Genomic DNA, 21,164 nt, shown 5'->3' with positions numbered 1-21,164 from the left:
TATTGCTCTCATGATTATCTTCGCATTCATTTGGAGACCTAAAATTAAATGAAATGAGAAGTAGTGGCAAAATGCTTTAACTAGAAAGAAAATGGAAACTGAATAAAAAAATTAATGAAAATGCATACTTTTATTTTTTTTTTATTGAGATAATTACTAATAAGAGGCCCATATATAAAAGACTATCCCAATGTTTTGGGCATAAGCAATTAGAAATTATGATTACATTGGAAGGGTATCAAAGATAGCAAACATCTCGATGATGCTTCAATTTTTTAGTTCAAAATCTGGTAAGCATAAACAGACCAACACATCTTCTTCATGGATTTCTTCGCCTATCATTTGGATAGACATATCAATGAAAGCTTTTTTTAAGCCTAGTTCCTCTTTAACAATTCCCTCTAATCCTAGATACATATATCTTTCTGACTTAAATGTCTCATACAAATGTAAATAACTATTGGCATATTCTTTACCATCTTTATTCTTCTTTGGTTGTCTCGCATCCTTTTTATCTCTCATTCTTTAAATTCAAACCCTAGGCCCAAACTTTCACTATTATCTATTATTGTTAAAGGCTCTTTTATTCTTTACAAATTTTTACCTAGCTTAACTCTAGGATACCAACCTTTATTAACAATCTGGCTAACCATAATTTTAGCAAAATCTAGTTGATATATCGAAGGATCAATAAGAACAGTCCAATGATTCTTTTGTAGCTTTTACATAGGGAGCATTCATGGGCTAAATCACTAACAAGTCATCCTCTTTAGCTATGATCACAAGTTGACCATCCATATTAAACTTGATTTTTTAGTGTAAGGAAAAGGGAACAACACTTACCATATGAATCCATAGCCTATCCAACAAACAACTATAAGATGGAGAGATGTCCATAACCTAAAACTTTACATTAAAAATACAAGGCCCAATCTGTAAAGGCATTTTGATGTCTTCCAATACTTCACACCTAGTCTCAACAAAAGCTTGAATGATTATATGGCTACTTTTTATGTAAGACATATTAATAGGCAACCTCACTAAGGTGGACATAAGCATTACATTAATAGTAAAGCCACTATCAATAAGCACTTTGACTATGATGTGACTCTTACATTTGATAGTAATGTGCAAGGTCTTTGTGCTTCATTTTCCTTCTAAGGGAATTTTATCATTGTTGAAGGCTATGTAATGTGGCATCACTAGGTTCCTAGCCAAATGATTCACATATTCTACTAACACATTATGGACCACATAAGCTTAGATTAGCAACTCTAATAAGGCATTTCGATATGGTTCTGAATTTAATAATAATGATAATAAAGAGATCGTGACTAAATTCTTATTTAACTACTCCACCACAGAATACTCACTATGTTTTACTAGCTTCAAAAACTCATAGGTTTCTTTTTTAGACACTAGTCTTAGATTATCTTTTTTTAGAGCTAGCTTTAGCTCAATCTACTCTTTTATCATTGTTGTTTTCTTTTTTCTTACCCTTTTTACCATTTCTAAAGTATAGTGCCTCCCACTTTTAGTTATACCACCCACACTAGTTATGTTAGTAGCATTTGGCTTGGGTGTAGTCTCCTGCCCTTGTATTATCACTTCATAGCAATACCTCAAGGGTACAACCTTTTCATCCTTATAAAAGAATAGGTTCAAGAGTTTGAAGGTAACTGGCTTAGGTATAAGCTTGTCTATGATTGATTTTGGCTTATCGCTATAATAAATGGTTATTGGCTTTAGCATCCCTTTTGACTTATCAGTTATAGACATCTCAGCACCTTTCAAGGCTTTCCCTTTCTCAAATAGCTCAATCTAGTAGGTATTCATCAGCTTCTATATCTCTTCTTAAAATTGCTTACAAATCTTAATAGAATGGCCTAAAGCCCCCACATGGTACTTATACTTTTGATTTGGGATGCATCTCTTATAGTAGGTATGTGAGTCCATTGGTTGCACCATTTTAGCCTCGTATAAAGCATCATCTAAGTTACTAAATGAAATCTTAAACTCTTTTACTCTTTTTTTCATACAATGTCTCATGTTTTCATTTAAAACATTCATCGTATAATTAGGCAATGAATTACCACTGACATTGGGTGCTATTTTTTCATTGGTATCAAAGTTAATCAACCCATCTTTAATTAGATTTTGTACTTTATATTCAAAGCAATGTAGTTTTTAGTGAATGACTTGTGATTCCATAGTGATAATCATAATGAGCAGTAGGACCATACCACTTGGGATAAAAGGGCTCAAGCAGTTTTATATGAAAAGTAGTAATCAAATGATTGTTGTAAAGTTCTCGACACAATGTTGTATAAGTCATGAGAATAAGATCAAAGGTAAGTTTCTCTCGATTATTTTATGGTTCTTTTGGGCCATTTGTTGGGTTTGATGGGCGTATAAAGGGCCTTGTAGCAAGAGGGCTATTAGGATTGTATGTGTTGGTAGTAGGTCTGAACGCTAGTTGATATATAAGTGGATAAGAAGGTTATGGAACTGGTTGTTATGAAAAAGTTGAGGCATTATTTATGGTGGGGTAATATGTAGGGTAAATAAGTTGTTGGTAAGGAGTGTGGTTCCTAAATTATTGTCATTCGAAACTCACAGCTTGAGTTTCACTTTTTTTTTCTTGGGCATTCCCTTGGCTATTGAAAAATCTTCTCTTTCAAGCTTGCCATTCTTAATGGCATTTTCAATGATCTCATTTAAGATAACCATATCAGTAAAATTTTTAGTCATGTTCTCCATCATCTTTTCATAATAGAATGACTTCAAAATACTCACAAACAGAACCATAGTCTATTTCTCTATCAAAAAAAGTTGGATCTGAGTAGCTATGTCCTGCCATATCTAGGCATATTTTTTAAATGACTCAGTTGCCTTCTTCTTCATACTCTATAAAGAAAGACGATTAGAAGCCATATTTATAATATAATAATATTGGTTGATGAAAGAATGAGTCAAATCCTTTTACGATTGGGTGCGAGTTCTGTCCAACTAGACATACTACCTTATAGCAAAACCAATTAAACTATTTAAAACACATGCATAAGTAATTTCTCATTACTAGTGTAAGCTACCATCTTATGATAATATATTGTAACATGCATGATGAGACATTTTCTATCATCATATTTTTTAAACTTAGGTACCTTAAACTTTAGAGGTATAACCACATTTGGCACTAGACAAAACCTAACAGCATCCACAAAACTAGAAAAATCAATACCTTTCATAGCTCACAATCTCTCATTAAGTATGTTTATCATGTAATTAGATTTAAAGTCCTCTAAAGACTTAGCTGCCTTCACTTTCAATTTTTCTTTTGGATCATTTGAATTGGAAACTTGGATTGGTTCAACTGCCTTGTCAGTGAAGGCATGGTTGATGTAGTTTTGAACATTCCCTTGGTTGGGTGCATGTGGCATTCTTGAATAAGTATAGCTTACAGGAAATGCTGGCTATTGTGATGGGAAGTTTAAGTAGATTAGGCCTGATACGGGCCATAACCCGAAGGATATAAATGATCAATAACTTCATGCGAAACATCGTTTTTTACCGTTTTTCCTTTATTCAGCGTACCCAAAGCTTTAAGGATTTTCCTTAGTTCTCTCTTGATTTCATCTTGAACTTTTTCCAATTTCTCAACATAGCTTACATTATCATGTTTTATCCTTCTAGTTGTGATAATGTTAAGCTATCCTTTAACCTTATGCACAATAACCTTAAATTAGGGGTCTTATTATGGACTAACATGATTAAAAATTTAATTATGAATGACTCAATGCAATGCATGAAAAAGAAATAAAAAAAATATTTTCCCCTTTAAATGAAGTTTAATAGACACTGTTCATGTTCTCCTACTGGTGTAACCACTATTTTCAATGCCTTAACCCTTTCAACCATTTCTCCTGCCTTGATCACTGTCTTACTTATCTGGGTTACAATATGCTTTTATGTACCTTTACCTTCATAAACTTTCTCTTTTGCCAAATTATCCTTGAAAAGATAACTCCCTATGCCCTTTTATGAGTGCCACGATATGATCCCTTTATTCATTCAATTTTTGCTTCAATGTCCAAATATACCCTCGAAACATCTCATTCTTATTTTAGGCTTCAATACAATCATCCTCCATCTGGGAACTTTTTCTCTTTAACTTTTCATTCTCACAAGTTAAATCAATGATATTTATTTCTTTGGCCTTCACTTGGATACTTAATCTTTTATTCTTTTAACACAATTTCATCAACTTTTTAAGAGCATTACCTTATTCCCTAACAAACCTTTTAGGCTTTACTCTTAGCTACCAACTTCTTATGTTGTTGATGAAGTTTAGCCAAATCATTAACCACTATATCACACTCTTTAAAGATCTTATGGCCTTTGACTTTTAATTTTTTTGCTTTATCTTTCCATTTCTCACTCTCTTCTTGAAGCCTTTAAATCTCTTGTGTTATCTTATCTTTCTCAACTTTAAATGCTTTCCTTGTAAATTCTAACTCTAAGGGTATCTCATTCAATTCTTGGTCATCGGGCTAGTAATAATCTTTAAGAGTAAACATAATCTCCTTGCCCCTCTTGGCTCTCCACGTAAAATACTCATGGGTGACTTTATTTGTAAATGACCCCCGAACTCACTTCCTTGGGCTTCTTCCATGCCTTAATCACATTATCCACCTTTTGCAACATTTTTAACTCACTATATAGGAAATTTAACTAAGTGAATTTATATGTCATAAGAACAAACTACTCAAACCCAAATTGCCTTCAAACCATAAATGACACATAACTAATTACTCTCTATTAACCCAAAGTGGGACTCCAATCTCATCTCTACATTTATACGATTCACAATTCATCCATGAAGCTAACCATTTCGCCTAGGTGCAAGTAAAACCTTGTAGTAAGACCATCCACTCCTCTTTAAGTTTGGGCATTGGCCATTCACTCTCACAAAATTCTTTTATTGGGGCTCAATTGTAAAAGTAAAGTTTAGAAAATGCATTTTTCTTACACTTAAAGTGACTCTTCATCCACAAATATAATAATGGCATACATTCAATAAAACATCATTTGCCTTTCTAACGATAATGGTTTAAGGATCTAATTATTTCAGCCAAGATTGTAGGAAAAGGGTTACAACATTTTTCCATATGCTAGAAGAAATCAATCACTTCTATCTCAATATGACCTAAAATCCTACAAAAGACTATCATGCCATATATTGCCAAAGTAAATATATTTAGCTATCGATCATCATTCAAATGTTTTGTGATAAAGTCATGAAAAAACTCCCAAGGCAAACAAATATCATCATTTTTTTCTTGAACTAGTACATTCACATCTTCCTTTTTAGCTCCCATAAGATCAGCTCGTTTCTTACAAGATGCTAGTTTTTACCTCCTAACATATATCTTATCTGGTGATTAGAGATGCAAACCCATCAATGTAAAATACTCCATTATAATCAGTGTCATTTCAACCTCATTGAAAATGAAGCATCTATATGAAGGATCTCAAAATTGCACCACTACTCTAATAAAGAAATGTTCAACTACCATCGAAAGGAGATATGCAATATGACCATACTTCTCACAAAGGTCAATTATCTGGACTGACTCATACCTTTCCATATATTTGACAGGTTTTTCAAATCATTTTGTTTGATGAGCAAATGAACTTCTTTAGGCAATGTGGAAACATAACTTGGCGATAAGCAATCACCTTCTTTTTGTTGCCTTTTTTTTTTATTCTACCTTCACATCATTAGGTGACTTACATTCAAAGAACATAAATGAGGCATAAACTAGACGTTCAGTGGATTCCATAAAGCTTTTGTTGAATATATCCTTGGGGCAAGTATGTTATGCAATCTTTATAAATGTTTTATGAATATGCAAATTAAGAAATTAGTTAATTATTTCAATATATAAAAAATAAGACATGTAAATAAATACAATAACAACATGATACTAATTCAAGGTAAACTCTAAAGGTTAAAGGAACATGGCTCTACCTATAAGTTAAGCTCATAACGTTTACTATATGTAGTTTGAGCTATTTCTAAAGGTTCTCAAATCATTTCTTATATCATTATCCATCACAAACTAGTAAGGAATCTTAATCCTCACACATTATAGGCTACAAGCGAAAAAGATTCAATTTGAGTGGAACTGTTTTGCTAGCCCATACAAAGATATAAAATCTCATGAAGACGTAGGTACTTTAATCCCTCCCAAAGGATAAAACTTAGGTATAGAATTTATGTTATGCATGTGCAAATGAATGACAAATATGAACAAAATAAATAAATAAATAAATAAATAAAATACAAACAAAAAGAGAAATTTTTAAATTTATTAAGTCAGGCTTGGATAACAAGGAATTATTTACTACTCGACTCTTGATGTCTCCAGGAGAGTTGCCAAACTGTATAATGTGTAGATCCATGGACCTATCGCTAAATATAGATTTATAGAGTTACCACTAATATTTTTTGTTTAGGTGTGATTGGTCATCTAACTGAATCTATCCCATTTAAAAAAAAGCCCCAAGATTGACTTAGATATCTTTAAATAGTATATTCTAATTCATGAAACCAAAGTTTAGGTTTGAGACTACAGTTATCCATGAGGAAGGTTGTAGCACCCTCACATGCCTATCCAAAATATGGTACCAGTTTAATTTCAAGTTATCTAAGCCTTAAAATATATTTAATATTTACCAAATAATTTTAATATTGAAAATTTTTCTTAAATTACTCTAATATGTTGGTAAATTTAAAAATATTTTCTCACCTTAAGAGTATTCAAAGGGACTATTTGTTATGCTTTGAAGAGGTTCAGTCTTCACATTCATTTAATTTTACTTAAAGAAGTAAATTTCTATGGCCAAAGTATCCTTTAAAATGTTGGTAATATTTTCTATTGAAGATTATTATCCAATATGTTGGTAGGATTTTGTAAAAAAAATATTATTTTATTTTATTTTATTTCAAAATTATCAAAAAAAAAATAAGACTTTCCAATATGTTGGTAAAGCCTTATTTTTAAAAATAAAATTTAGGCCTTCCAATCTATTGGTAAGGCTTTTAGGCTTTTTCTAAAAATAAAAATTAAATTTATAAGGTTTTCCAATATGTTGGTAAAACTATATTTTTGAAAATAAAATAATAGCCCTTCAATCTGTTAGTAAGGCTTTTTATTTAAACATGTTTTTTATAAAAATATTTAAAATCAAATACATAAATACATAAACAAACAATTAAATAAACTAGCATATGAAATAAAAAAAAATAATATATATATATATATACACACTTGAAGTTGGCTTAGGCTTGGCAGCTGAGGAACACGACTACAAGCATAAGGATTGGTGTGGCTCGTCACTTAGCTAGGGCATGGCTCGACTCAGAGCAAAAAAATGGGAAGCAGGTCAAAATCGAGTGCGCTATAAGTTAGGTCACCTTTTTAAAAAACACACGGATCCCTAGGTAAATGAAATTGTGTTTTGATGGGCTTTAAAAGCAAAAAAATAAAATAAAATTCTTTTTTTTTTAGGTTCAGACTTCCATTCTCTTTTTATCCTTTTAATTTTCACAACCCCTCTCTCTAAAAGATAATCTAGTCCCCAAGAAATTCAAAGCTTACTAGGAACTTCAACCGAAAAACTCACAAAACCTAGAAACCAAAAAAAAAAAAACCCAAGAAAACTAAAAAAAATCCAAAAAACCCAAGAAAATCCAAACAACCCAAGAAACAACCTAACACTTGAATCTCCACTCCAAAAATCACTTGGAACCCTAAGAAAAAACTAACAAAAAAACCCCAAATCCAAAAAATTCCAAAGTCAGAATGAAACTACAACTCAAAGTGAAATAAAACTTTGATATATTTTATGTATCTTTTTCTCCTCATAGCTTTTTTTCTGTCTGTGTTAGAACATATTTATATAGGGGCTCAACACCTTTAATTTAGGTAAAATCAATTCAACCAAATCCCTAGCTTTGATGTTTTGTAATCTTTTATGATTTAATTTCTTATGACTTTCCTATTTCATACAGGTTTAAGAACAAAAATCCCAAAAATTACTCAATCAAGTAATCTCCATTATTCTTCTTTGCCAAATTTATGATTCTTGTACGAGATCTTTAAAAAAAATTTTTGTTTGATTTTCTTTTCTTTCTTTTTTATTTATTTTTTTAGTTTTCTTTTTTATTAAAAATAAATAAAAATAAAATAAAATACCTATTAGGTCAAAGCCTATATCAAAGTAAACATACATTGGGCTCAAAGCCCGAACAAGATAAAGCTATCTACTAGGTGCCAAGCTCGAACCAAAATAAAACTATATGTTAGGCGCAAAGCCTAAATATTGACTGACATAGGTTCATTCAAAGCCCAAAAGACCCAAAAACACTTCCAAAGCCCAAAAATCTTGACAAAATCGAAACAAAAAATTTGGCTGCACACCCCATGTGAAATGAGGTGTCTACAAGTTGCATACATAAACACCAACGAATTTGCAACATTCTTACAATTTTCTTTTGATGTAAAATGAAAAATAATCATTTGAATATTTGAAACTTTCCATGCATGCTCCAAAAGTCAATTTTGCCAATTTCTTTTCTTTATATCTTTCTCATACAAAATATGAATTTCACGTAATTACCTTTAAATTGTTAGAAAAATAAATAAGAGAATGAAAGTAATAAAAAAGAATTTTAGCTTTGAAACTTGAAGAATACTTTCTTAAAACCAATAATACCTTTAGGATATAATAAAGCCTAAAACTCTTTAATCATAAATAGTAAAAATGGTTATATTGAAAGATCTATTTATAATGAATGAATAAACATAAATTTATATTCCAATAGATATGATCATTTATCATATAATAATTGTTTCTGTTTAAACATAATTATTCAAAATATGAATAAAACTAATACAAAAATTATATTATTCACAATAATTAAATTTTTCTATCTAATGTAGGATGCATCACATTCTAAATTATCAATGTTAAGAAAAACAAGCTTGCATGTGATTATTTATAGAGTTTAACTTGTAAGATCTTAATGTTTTGGGGCTATTCTCTTTTATTTGTCTTGAAACTTGATATGATTGATTTATATTGGTGTATGGCTTGATGTTTCATGTTTCCTTTGAAATCTTCCACCAACTTCCATCCATAATATTCTTCATTGGATGGCAAAGATTTATTTTATGTGATAACATCCAAAGGTTTACTACTAGTAGAAATTTTAGACCTTGATGCTCTATTTGGGAACTTAGATTTAGACTAAGAAATTTGAAATTTTGGATGTCAAAAAAAAAATTAGATCTGGATTCAGGTGGATTTTGAACTTTAGAGATAGATAATGTTCACATTCACTTCTCTTTTAAGAAGTGCTTAGGAAAAACAAAGATGAGGTTGAAAAAGTTTTGGTTTCTTTTGAAGTTTTTATTATATAACAATTGCTTTGATGCTTTACCACTAGATCCTTAATGATGGAATCTAATAATATATGAAAAAGATCATATATCATAAATAATGTGAAAGATTTGCTTAATTTGCAAAAACATAATGGAAAATATGCTGACTTGATTCACTTGTTAGGGACAAGATCACGCATTCAAAAATTGTTCACTATCCACAGTGTAAGTCTTAGAAGCATGAAATTCCTTAAAAAGTTCACAAAGAATATCTTATTCCTTTGTTTTGTCAATCTCTCTCTTTTCTTCTCTTGTTCTCTATGTAACTCATTACATAGTCCCACATATGAATGAGATTTATCTCATTCTTGGTTTGGATGAACATGTTCATCCTTTTTAGCATGGTTGAATTTTAAGCTACATATTGAGAGAGGAACAGACAATTTCATTTTTCTCATGCCACACGAAAAATGGTCGAATGCTATTTTTCTTTATTCTTTTGCTATGGCCGATTGCCATATTTAAAGGAAATGATAAAAAGAGTTAAAAGTATGTATTTATGGTTTTAATTAAAAAAAAAAAAAACAACAAACATTAATGGCCCTTGGTAGTTTCCTTTTCTTAGTTTTTAATGGAGAAATTTATCCTCCCATTATAGGTAGATATTTCCTACGTCTTCCACTTAAACAAAATGGGTGACAAACTCTCCTAATCATGTGAACATTTTCTCTACTCTTTTCAATAGGTTTATACAAGGAAATAAGTGTGCAACCAGCATATTTTGAGAGCTTAGTCGCTATACGACTGTTAGGTGCATATAATAACTCAAAATCATATCTAGTCATTTATACAACTATTAGGTATGTACAATAACTCTCAAGTACAAATAGAATAAGTATGTAGTATCTTAGATCCATTTAGTCATATTTCAAGTTCCTTGTGATCTCTTTTTTATTATATTACATACTTATGTATTCATAATTATGTTCAACATCTCAAACACAATTGACCGGCCTGTGAATACAACCAAATGAGACTCTAGAATGATCTTTTCTTCTTCTAAAATCTCTCTATTTTAATTTAGTTGCTCTCCAAATATGTCCCATTAGATTAAAACATCTATGATCATTGGCAACATTCTAAGATAGCTTACATTGAACTAAAACTTTAAGAAATAATCAAAAGTCCTTGAGGGTACTAAATATGAGATCCTTTAATCTCAAGGGTCTCACGCAATAAGATGTAGAGATATATTTTTTTGTTACCCTTGTTAGTCAAATAATACATGTGTGATATGAAACACATGCTATGGTATTACTTTCATTTTTCCATAAAGCGTATGTCTTTATTATTATATATCAATATTGTACAGGTGATAGCTCAAATATTTCCAGTATCTAACTTGAGCCATAACTTTAATTGATTTTAAATAATCAACCAGACTTTCACTTGACATTTAAGACAAATAAAGTGAATTGTGGGATTATTCACTTTCAATCACAAATTTCAATATAAAGTGACCTTATCTTGATCTCTTATCAAGGCAATTTCATTTTAAGTTTGAGATCTCGATTTATAGCGTAAAACTAATCTCATATCCATGGTACCAAATAATTGAGGCAATTACCTGTGTGATAGGCCAATCATTTGTTTGACATACCTTTCAAATCATATCTATATGTACATATACATATACATATACATATACATATACACGTCTGCATGCTTTACAAAACACAGTACCAAACTTTAATGACATTAATCATATTCAATAAAAGTCAACTCAAATAGGAATAATCATAGATTGTTCATATAGAACCTCTTAATTGGGACATCATTATCTATGCAACTCCAAAGATTTCATGTGGCTATAAATCATATCTCTAGGCATGGTCTTAGTTAATAGATCTACAATTATCTTATGCATAGAAATGTACTTGCTGACTTTCTTTTATGCAACCATATCTCTTATAAAATTATATTTTGTATATTTTGTTTGGTCTTTGGGATCTGTTTGTGAATGCAATTGCTGCTTAACTATCGTAATTCACCAACATTAAGTTAGACTCATCTTTCTTTATTCCCAAAAGATTAAAAAATCTCATAAGCTAAATAACATCTTGCATTACTGCTAAAAATACTACAAATTCAGCTTTTATTGTGGATAGTGCTATTCAAGTTTCTTTTTTATTGATCAAAGATATAGTCCAATATTTAGTAAAAACACATAGCTATAGGTAGATTATTAAATCTCCTCTCCAATTGGCATCCATATAGCCAATTAAATGTATATTACTTTCTTGATAGTGCAACAAATAATCTACAATGACTTTATAATACCTTAATGTCATTTTCATGACTTTTTAATGGGATTGACCTGGATTAGATTGATATATGCTTACCATGCTCACGATATAATTGATGTTCCACCTTGTGTACATCATAGTATATATAAAGCTTCCAATAGCACTAGACTAAAAAACTTTTGTCATTTGTTCCTTTATCTTATGGAGTTTTTAAACACATTTTTTGGCTTAAGCCTTCACTTTTTGCCATAGGAATATCGATTGGCTTATACTCTTACATACTAAATCGTTCAAGAATTTTTTTAATATATTACACATGTGAAAGAGAACAATTTCTTGAAATGATCTCTCTTAATTCTTAAACCAAGTATATAAGCTGCTTAACACATGTCTTTTATTTCAAATTTGAGGACAACCAATTTTCACCATAGTGGAATACTCATTATTTCTAGCCAACAATATGTCATCCACACAGAGTGACATGGTCACAAGCTCGTCTATTCCTTGTTTAACATACGCGCAGCAATCTTCATCAATCATAATAAAATCATATGAAATTATCGTTTGATGAAAACTAATGTACCACTGCCTAAAAGATTTTTTAAGACCATGAGATTATTCAAAACTATAAAATGATTTTAATCATCTGTACACTTTTATGCTATTGATCTCTGTCAATGAAACCTTTAGGTCATTCCATATAGATTTTATCTTTCAATTTTCTATATAGAAAAAACTTGTCACATCCATTTGAAGTAACTCCAAATCTAAACTTGGCATGGCTATAATTGTATCCATTGGGTAGATCAATCAATTTTCAAACATTGTTTGATCTTAGACTCTATCTTTCTTTTTCCATTACTTTCATCCACTTTTCTTTTGCTTGACTTGTGATTCTTGTGAAACAAATTCAACAAATTCATTAACTTTAGTCAAGCTCCCACTTAGATGAGATATTGTTGGTTACTTATCAGGAATATCTATTAATTGATTTGTAACTTATCAAACCATTTGCACTCCCAATCTCATAAAAAGACATTTTCTAACTCATCTCACCCTTATTTTGGAAACTCATATTCCAAAAAAATGGTATTCAAAGATTCAAAATTCAGTTATACTCTCACTCAATTGTTCACTTATAAACATATATCTCTTTGGAATGTTTAGAATATCTTACAAATATACTCTTTCTACATTATGAACCTAACTTGCCATGTTAATGAGTGAACTTAAGAACGTAGGTAGTACAACCTTAAGTTTTCAATTTCCTAAGATTGGGTTTTTTACAAATTCACAATTCATTAGGAGCGGTTGTAATTGGCTTAGAGGATACTTTATTAAATATATAGACAATTACTAATAATATTTACCCCGAAAGTGATTCACAAACTCAATTGGGTCAATATTGACCTAACCATTTCCAGAAGAGTTTTATTTCTTTTTTCTACAATACAATTTTATTGTAGAGTCATTGGAATGGTTAACTGCCTATCAAAACCATTTTCATAACATATCTATTTGAACCAATCAAGTAAGTACTCATATCTACGATTAATTCTTAACACCTTAACACCTTAACGCCTTAACGCCTTAACACCTTAACGCTTTTATCTAATTGATTTTTCACAAAGTATACATACTTTCTAAAGCACTTTAAAGCTTTAAACTTTAAAGGATCAAATAATAAAAATGAAATATGTGTTATCATCAATAAATGTGATGAAATATTAACATCAACTATATGTCCTTACATACATTAGGACACAAATATCAAAATGTATCAGTTACAATAAAACTTTAACACTAGTTTCTTTATTAATGGTTTTCTTGTCAATTACCTTGCTAGACAATTTACAGATCATGGCTGATTAACATTTTCATATAAGGCATTATAATCCCTTTTTTGCTAACATATCCATTCTTTGTTGGCCCATAGGGTCAAATCTAGCATGCCAAACATTCATATTAATATTGATATCACAAAACCATTTAATAAGCATCCGAATCCATAACGATTGTTTTCAAAAACAAATCCATATTTAGTATAATTAAAATTTATAACAAATCTTAAATAAAGAAAAAAAATGACAAAAACTAAATTCCATCAAATATCAAAAGCAAACAAAACATTATGTAAAATAAGGGTTTCTTCACCTTACACACTTAACTTATAGGTGTCAACTCCTTTTCCTTCAATCTTTTGATTATTTCTTACATAAATTTATTTTGCTTATGTCTCATGCTACATGGTTTGTGATCCATGAGTTTTCTTCGTCTCATTACATTCACAAGCAAAATTACTTTCTTTACCATAACTAACGCATTTGGGACCATTCCTTTTGCCACTTTTGACCACTCTTTGGTCTTTTAGGAATTTTTTCCTTTATTCCCAACATGTGACCAACGCTTAAAGCTCATAGCTTCCTTTCAAACATGTGTATGCGATATACACATCAGCACTAGGCTTAAATGCTTCTTATACGATCTTTCTATATTTAAATATGACAAAAAGCACCATTAAGAGTCTTTATACTTTCATTGTAGGCTAAATGCACCTTTATGTGCTCTTAATTATATGGGAAAGAACGAGTTATAGCTTTAACCTCTTTTTTATCTGTTAAAGTATGATCAACCTTTTATTTAAACAATCTTTATTGTCAAGGCACTCCATATCTTTTTTAACAATATCATGTAACATTAACTCATGCATGATGTCACTCTTCATACTACTTGGCAACATAATGCTAGCAGTTGAGTTTTCTTTATCTAGGCTTCACAAATCCTTGGTCCCTTCTATGTTCGGACGTATTCTTAAACTCAGGCTCCACTAAGACAATGTTTAGAATTTCAAGAACCTATTATCCTTCTAACACATACTAGATTTTCTTACTTCGGATTTCATAATTATCCAGTAATCATAGACTTATATACAAAAATCATATTCAAAGGATAAAACATTACTGAGAGATGTATGCACTACTTAATGCCTAGCATTACACATATCTACTTTGCCACAATGTCATAAGTAAAATAATGACAATCATTCACATAAAAATGAAACTAAAATGTCACTATGTTCATAATCAAATTTTTTTTTAATGTGTTTGATTATCACTTATTCTATTTCATTGTGTAAAATTTATCATTCTAAAATAGAATATATCAATTATCTTAGAACTCCCACTAACTATAAGGTTACGTTCAATCAATAACATACATTAATTGAAATTCACACAAACAAGTCTCATATAACATGTACATACTAAACACATGAACATTCCATCATCAAACATATACATTGTTTATTAAACTATGTTTTCAATCAATAAGTATCACCTGTCTAATGACTAGGATGGAATCTATAAATTCGTACGATAGTTTCACATTCTTATTAGCCATATATGGAGATTCAAGAATTTTGTGTATGCCATTATGAAAACTTGGGCCAATAAAGAAGGTCCCGTTTCTTCTCAGCACTTTCTCACAAAATCACAAAATTCTTTATCAAAGTTGTATCATTATGACGTTTCCTCTCTTTAGGCATCCAAAGATCTTTGAAAAGATTCTTTTGTTTAAGTGTAAGAAGTGTATCTATTCAACATCGTGTATATGTTTAAATCCTCATTACATGTTTGTTATCTAACAAGAATAACTCTTTAATCTTGTCGTAAACCCTTGATGATATGATACATAATATCATCATCATTTGGATCCATTTGTTGCTACGCTAATTCAATTACTAGCCTTATAGCTCTAAGTAATTGCCTCTAAGTCTTTATAACAATAGCAGTTTTTATAATCATTGTCATAATTTTTTGTAACATATATACAAGAAATTTTATGAACACACACAGATCTAATAATAATTAAAATAAAATTTAATCATTCTTATACTTTTCATCCTCCTATAGTTAACCAAGAACTATCAAAAAAAAATTTAAACATTTATTTTATTTTAAAATTTTTTTATTTTTCTATATTTTGAAAGATCACGTACAGTATTCAAATTCTCTAAGAAGGTATTCAAATGCATATTTAAAAAAAAAAAAAAAAAAAAGGTTAAAAACTCACATTTTGTTTAGGACATTCGAATGCCTTGTTGAGCATTCTCATATTCGACTTTTGAAAATTGAAAACTCGATTCAAAATAATCCAAATGAAAATGGCAACGTGCAATTGAATGTCTCAAAACTTTCACAATAACTTTTTACAACAAAATTACACACTTTTGTATTCCATAGATTTTCGGACACATTCCTATAAAAACTCAAGAACTTGTCTATAATTTCGGTGTTTCAAGACAAACATTGAAACAACCAAGAATCAAGCCAACTTGGCCTGATACAAATAATGGATAATCTAATAATATATGAAGAAGATTATATATCATAAATAATGTGAAAGACTTAATTTATGGAAGCATAGCAGAAGAGATGTCAACTTGATTCACTGGTCAGGGTTAAAATCATGCATTCAAAAATTGTTCACTAATCATAGTGAAGTCCTTAAACACCAAAGGATGAGTTCCTCAAAGACTTTACAAGGAATGTCTTATTCTTTTGCTTTTTCAATCTCTCTCTTTTCCTCTCTTATTCTTTATGTGACTCATCACATAGTTCCACATATGAATGAGACTTATCTCATTCTTGGTTTGGATAAACATGTTCATCCTTTTCATGGTTGAATTCCAAGCTAAATATTGAGAGTGGAAGAGACAATTTCATTTTTCTCATCCCACACAAAAAATGGCCGAATGCTATTTTTCTTCATTCTTTTGCTATAGCCGATTGCTATATTTAGAGGAAGTGGGGAAAGGAGTTAAAAGTTTACATTTATGATTTTAATTAAAAGTAACAATAAACATTAATTGCCCTTGGCAGTTTCCTTTTCTTAGTTATTAACAGAAGAATTTATCCTCCCATTATGGGCGGATATTTCCTACACTTAAGCATAAGTTGGCCCCAAAATTATGCTGATACCATGGCATGTCGTCAATGTTCCTTGCATCAGCCTTCCGCTCAAAGCCGGTTAGTAATGTATTTTATTCTGAAAAGGATTAGTCTCGCTTGCAAAGAAGCTCCATTCAAGGTTGAGGTGCAATATTTATTCGGATGCCATATTCGTTTATATCCCTTCATTGGTATGTTTTATCTGGCCAATGGAGAATTTCTTTTTTTTTTTTTTTGTGAAGAGGATTCTTCTCTCGAAAAATCATCCGATACAGATACACCACACTAAATACTAATTAGTCCATTAGTCAACATAGATTCTTCTATATTTTGGAATCCCATTTTTCCCTTATAAAAATGCTTCTCCACCTTGGACTCTCATAGCAATATAGCATCTCTTTCTTGCATTATAATAAGCTAGTTATCGCCTAGTTGTTTTACAAAGATGTCGATAATTCCAAGTAGCTATTTCGGTGGCCACAGTATTAACGAGCCTTTCTACCAGTATATTGGCATCCGTTCCAAGAATTTCACTACGGTGGCACTCTCGTTGCGCCTTGTACTGCTTTCTCCACTGCCATTCTAGCTTGCGAAGCTAGACTGGAATGAGACCCCAGAAGCTTATGTGTTCAAAGCGGATCTTCCAGGCTGAACGAGAACGAAGTCAAGGAGGAAGTGGAGGACGGCAGAGTCCTCTGCATCAGCGGCGAGAAGATCATGCTGAAAGAATTGAAGAGTGAGACGTGGCATCGCGTGGAGCATAGCAGTGGCCTGTTTGTGAGGCGTTTCAGGTTGCCTGAGAATGAAAAGGTCGACGAGTTGAGAGCATACTTGAAAACGGGGAGCTCATTTTGACAGTTCCTAAGGCAGAGGCCAAACACAACCCCAAAAGAACCATTCAGATCCACGGCAAGTGAGAGGTTTAGCTTCTGCTTAAGAACTTCCCAAGGAAATGATAGATTGAGACGACCTATAACTACATAAACAATCTTCAGGATCATATAAATAAAGAAACCTCATGAGTTCTTATTTCACTTGTTTTGGTAAAAATAAGAACCAGTAATATTCTCATGAGTGCTTGTTGGACTTATTAGCTACAAAAATACCATTGAGTTTGAGTAAATTGGTGGCATTACTATTCTATCTAATCTTGAAAAGGTGTTTCAGCTTTTAATTTCCAAAGTTTAATAAGGCAACAAAAGCAATGTGCTTTTTATATATAGTATACTACATAAAAACTCATATTCTAGTATTTAATTGATGTAGTTAAAACTTCCACATTACATCTCTGTTAGACTATAACAATTGGCAAACAAAATAACCATTTTCTACTTTTTATATTTTCCAAACATGCCCTAGTTTCAGTCATTGAGCCAAATTGCTTGGAATAATTAACCCCTGTGGCAATGAGTGCTTTTTTTTTTTATTTCACTATGCATTTCATGTTATATACATCGTGATTCAAGCCAGGTCAACGACCTGGACCAGGCTGATTGCTGTAGCGATTAAATGGTCTAAACTCAAAAGAACCGTAGCCCATTTCATTTCTTCTATGCGTTCCATTTGCGACCCATAGATGGAGTACTGCAGGTATTAGATAAAAAAAAAATCGAAGACAATAAAATATTGGCAATGGTTGCTTTTCTAAGCTAATTGAAGATGGCATTTATAAAGCCAGATATTTTCCTTAAACAAAACCTAGAATACTAGTACTAAAAAAAAAGTAGGTCAATACAAAAGAAAAATGTCTGAAAAGAGAGAATAAAATCTCTGCTGTAGCAGTCATTCGGTCCGTGTGAACTTGGGAAATGCCAGTTCCAGGGGGATTGCTTCCAAACGAGTTTTGCAGGATTCTAAAGCACTTGTCTTCTCTCTTTTCCCACGCCCCTTCCAAGCACGTATAAACCAATAAACCACTACAACCATGGAAGAGTAAGCCACCTTCCATGGAAATGAGCGTGAACCCCAGGAAAACTCCTAAAACTAAAATCCCAGATTAAAAATGAAAAGAAAAAAAGAAAAAAAATTCTATTTTTCTGTTCCCTCTTTAAAAGCCCTGCTTCTGTTCTTCATCAGAAAACCAAACAAAACAGAGGAAAATAAACAATACGAATATGGTGAACATGGTTGAAACGACATCGGCGTGGAACACGACGGGACTCCACGTTCATCGGAAGTCATTGATGCACATGAGTTTCCACTGGGGCCATAAATCCGAAATCCTCTTCTCGGGTTGGCCAGGTTCCAGCTCGGGCATGTATGCATTGGCCTTGATCTTAGTATTTGTATTGGCAATGATCGTGGAATGGCTCTCTTATTGCAGCATCATCAAGCCAGGAGCCAACAAGGTTGCCGCTGGGTTTTTTCAGACGGCGATGCATACGGTTCGTGCAGGGCTGAGCTATATGGTGATGCTGGCTGTCATGTCGTTTAATGGCGGTGTTTTCCTCGCTGCTGTTTTCGGACATGCGGTTGGATTCTTGGTTTTTGGGAGCAAGGCTTTTAGAAAATCCGGTGGGTCTGAGAAGTTGCCCGACCTTCCTCCTAGGAAGTAGGAAATGCTGAGGTTGAATTGGAATTTAAGGGGTTGTTTCTTTTTTTTTCATTTGTTTGCGCTTGTTTGGTGTGTGTTTTGATTAAACAATGAGTTAATTATGAGACAGAGAGAAGTTAATTTCTGCTTTTATAAAGATCATGCCTTGTCCAGGGGAAAGCGCTAGGCCCAAACACTTGTTTTGTGGACTAGATTCATTACGTTTTCAGTTTCTGTATCGTCCAGCCTAAATAGCAAAGAACAGATCAAGAAAACTGATTATAAATTAATGTTCCATGCGTTTTTAACAAAAAAAGAATAATTTCCCATCCTAGTTTCTTCCTCAGTTGAACGACGAAAGATTTTACAAGCTGTCTTCGCTTAGTACCTAAGAAGGCTTAAGAGGACATATAGGAAGTGAATTCGCACACCATCCTCCTTTTCAATTGAAAAAAAATATTTACAAGCTGCTTTATCTTCAATATTCGGTATAAATCTTTGCAAATTATTCAATATTAATGCTAAAAGAAACCATATTCGCTTTGCCATGTGTAATTTTGTTCAAACTGAGGGAATATTTGTCCTTTTTTTTTCCATTATTGGGTACAAATTAAGGTTATTAAAAATCAAAACATAATCTTAGCAAAACAGGATCAAACCAATCTCAACAATTACATATTGATTCTTTTAATTTAAATTAATTTAATAGAAAGAATTCCTACCCATTATAAGATGATAATCTCCCCTCTCCTTAGGATCATGAAAACTTGGAAACCATTTATTCCTGAAGCAATTATTAAACAAGTTTAAGTTGTTTTGTTTATATATATATATATATTTGAAGTTATTAAAATTTGAGTTCTAATTATTGAAATTAAGAGCTCATCACTCTAACATATCATACGGTTATCAAAACAAGTTTAAGTTGTTAGTGATGAGCTTGATTTCCGAATAATGAAAATTTTTTCACCCAACCAGCATGTTTCAGACTATTTAAAGAGTTTATGGCTATATTATATTCTCCCAAAGTCCCATCTGTTTCCATGAAATGGCTCAATTCTACTCTCATTCTCGATCTCTCCCTTGCTAGATTTTCTCTCCTTTGTTTCTACTGATCTTCATCATCACCATCCACTCCTCTTATGGAGATAACAAAGAGGAGCCAATGCCATTGCTTGGTCAAGACCTTATGTTTATGATTTGCAACCACACGTCCGTCAATAAATTTTGTGTCGATAATCTAATACAAACTGCCCCGTGGGCAAAAGCGAGCGACATTTGTGATTCCGCTTTGCGTTCTGCGGAGGGCAGAGCAGACGAAGCCCGACGAATCATAGCTAGCCTGATCGAAATTTCTTCTTCTCTAAATGCCCGTCAGCTTCTCCAAAGATGTCAGCTTCTTAACAACAAGACGATCAAGTGCCTTTCTTCGGCTGGCAATAACTTAAACTCTGATTCCATTGATGACATGGTTGAAGATTTGAATGACGCAGCTAATGCCACTAAAAGTTGCCAAGATATCATCCAAGGAACCAGTTTCTCGGTTTTGGCTAATACGAATAGTGATGTAATTAAGTTTTGTGAAATTTCTGTCATCGCCAGAGATTTCTTTACTGCTGACGATCTTACTTGAAGCTTTAATTTGCCATGAATTGTGTGCACAGGTAATAGATAAATAAAGGGTTCCGATTGAAATCAGAAGTAGTGCACACAATTTCTTATTGGAATCCCTTAATATTTCAACACTTTATTTATCTTTGTACATGAAAATATTAAAAAAAATCATTCACTTTCATAGAAGATACATTATATATTCCCTATATATACATTTGTAATAATCTACACTAATTTTTTACTGAAAACAAGTCATGTTACACTATAAGCAGAATACCCTGCCGGCCAGTATAATTCATATAAATATATATAT

At 31.7% G+C, this 21,164-nt stretch overlaps 3 protein-coding genes across 3 annotated transcripts; all 3 read left to right on the top strand.

Moving 5' to 3' along the window:
* The first annotated feature begins 17,149 nt into the window (after positions 1 to 17,149).
* Positions 17,150 to 17,559, top strand: LOC111310638 (17.6 kDa class I heat shock protein-like). The gene is made up of 2 exons (XM_089742666.1): positions 17,150 to 17,253; positions 17,352 to 17,559. The coding sequence occupies exons 1-2, from the start codon at positions 17,150 to 17,152 to the stop codon at positions 17,557 to 17,559; spliced, it is 312 nt and encodes a 103-aa protein (XP_089598792.1).
* Positions 17,560 to 18,540: 981 nt separating this feature from the next.
* On the top strand, positions 18,541 to 19,542 carry LOC111311105 (copper transporter 4-like). The gene has a single exon (XM_022910479.2). It carries the CDS (start codon positions 18,819 to 18,821, stop codon positions 19,257 to 19,259), a length of 441 nt encoding a protein of 146 aa, XP_022766214.1. The 5' UTR covers positions 18,541 to 18,818; the 3' UTR covers positions 19,260 to 19,542.
* Positions 19,543 to 20,402: 860 nt separating this feature from the next.
* LOC149520324 (uncharacterized) lies at positions 20,403 to 20,870 on the top strand. Its single transcript, XM_089742638.1, has one exon. The coding sequence runs from the start codon at positions 20,403 to 20,405 to the stop codon at positions 20,868 to 20,870; it is 468 nt and encodes a 155-aa protein (XP_089598764.1).
* The last annotated feature ends 294 nt before the right edge of the window (positions 20,871 to 21,164 follow it).

Source organism: Durio zibethinus, chromosome 1 (genome assembly GCF_047325235.1).
Source record: "Durio zibethinus cultivar Kanyao isolate XHJ-2024 chromosome 1, ASM4732523v1, whole genome shotgun sequence".
Classification (NCBI taxonomy): domain Eukaryota; kingdom Viridiplantae; phylum Streptophyta; class Magnoliopsida; order Malvales; family Malvaceae; genus Durio; species Durio zibethinus.
This window is presented reverse-complemented; position numbering and strand designations above follow the sequence as displayed.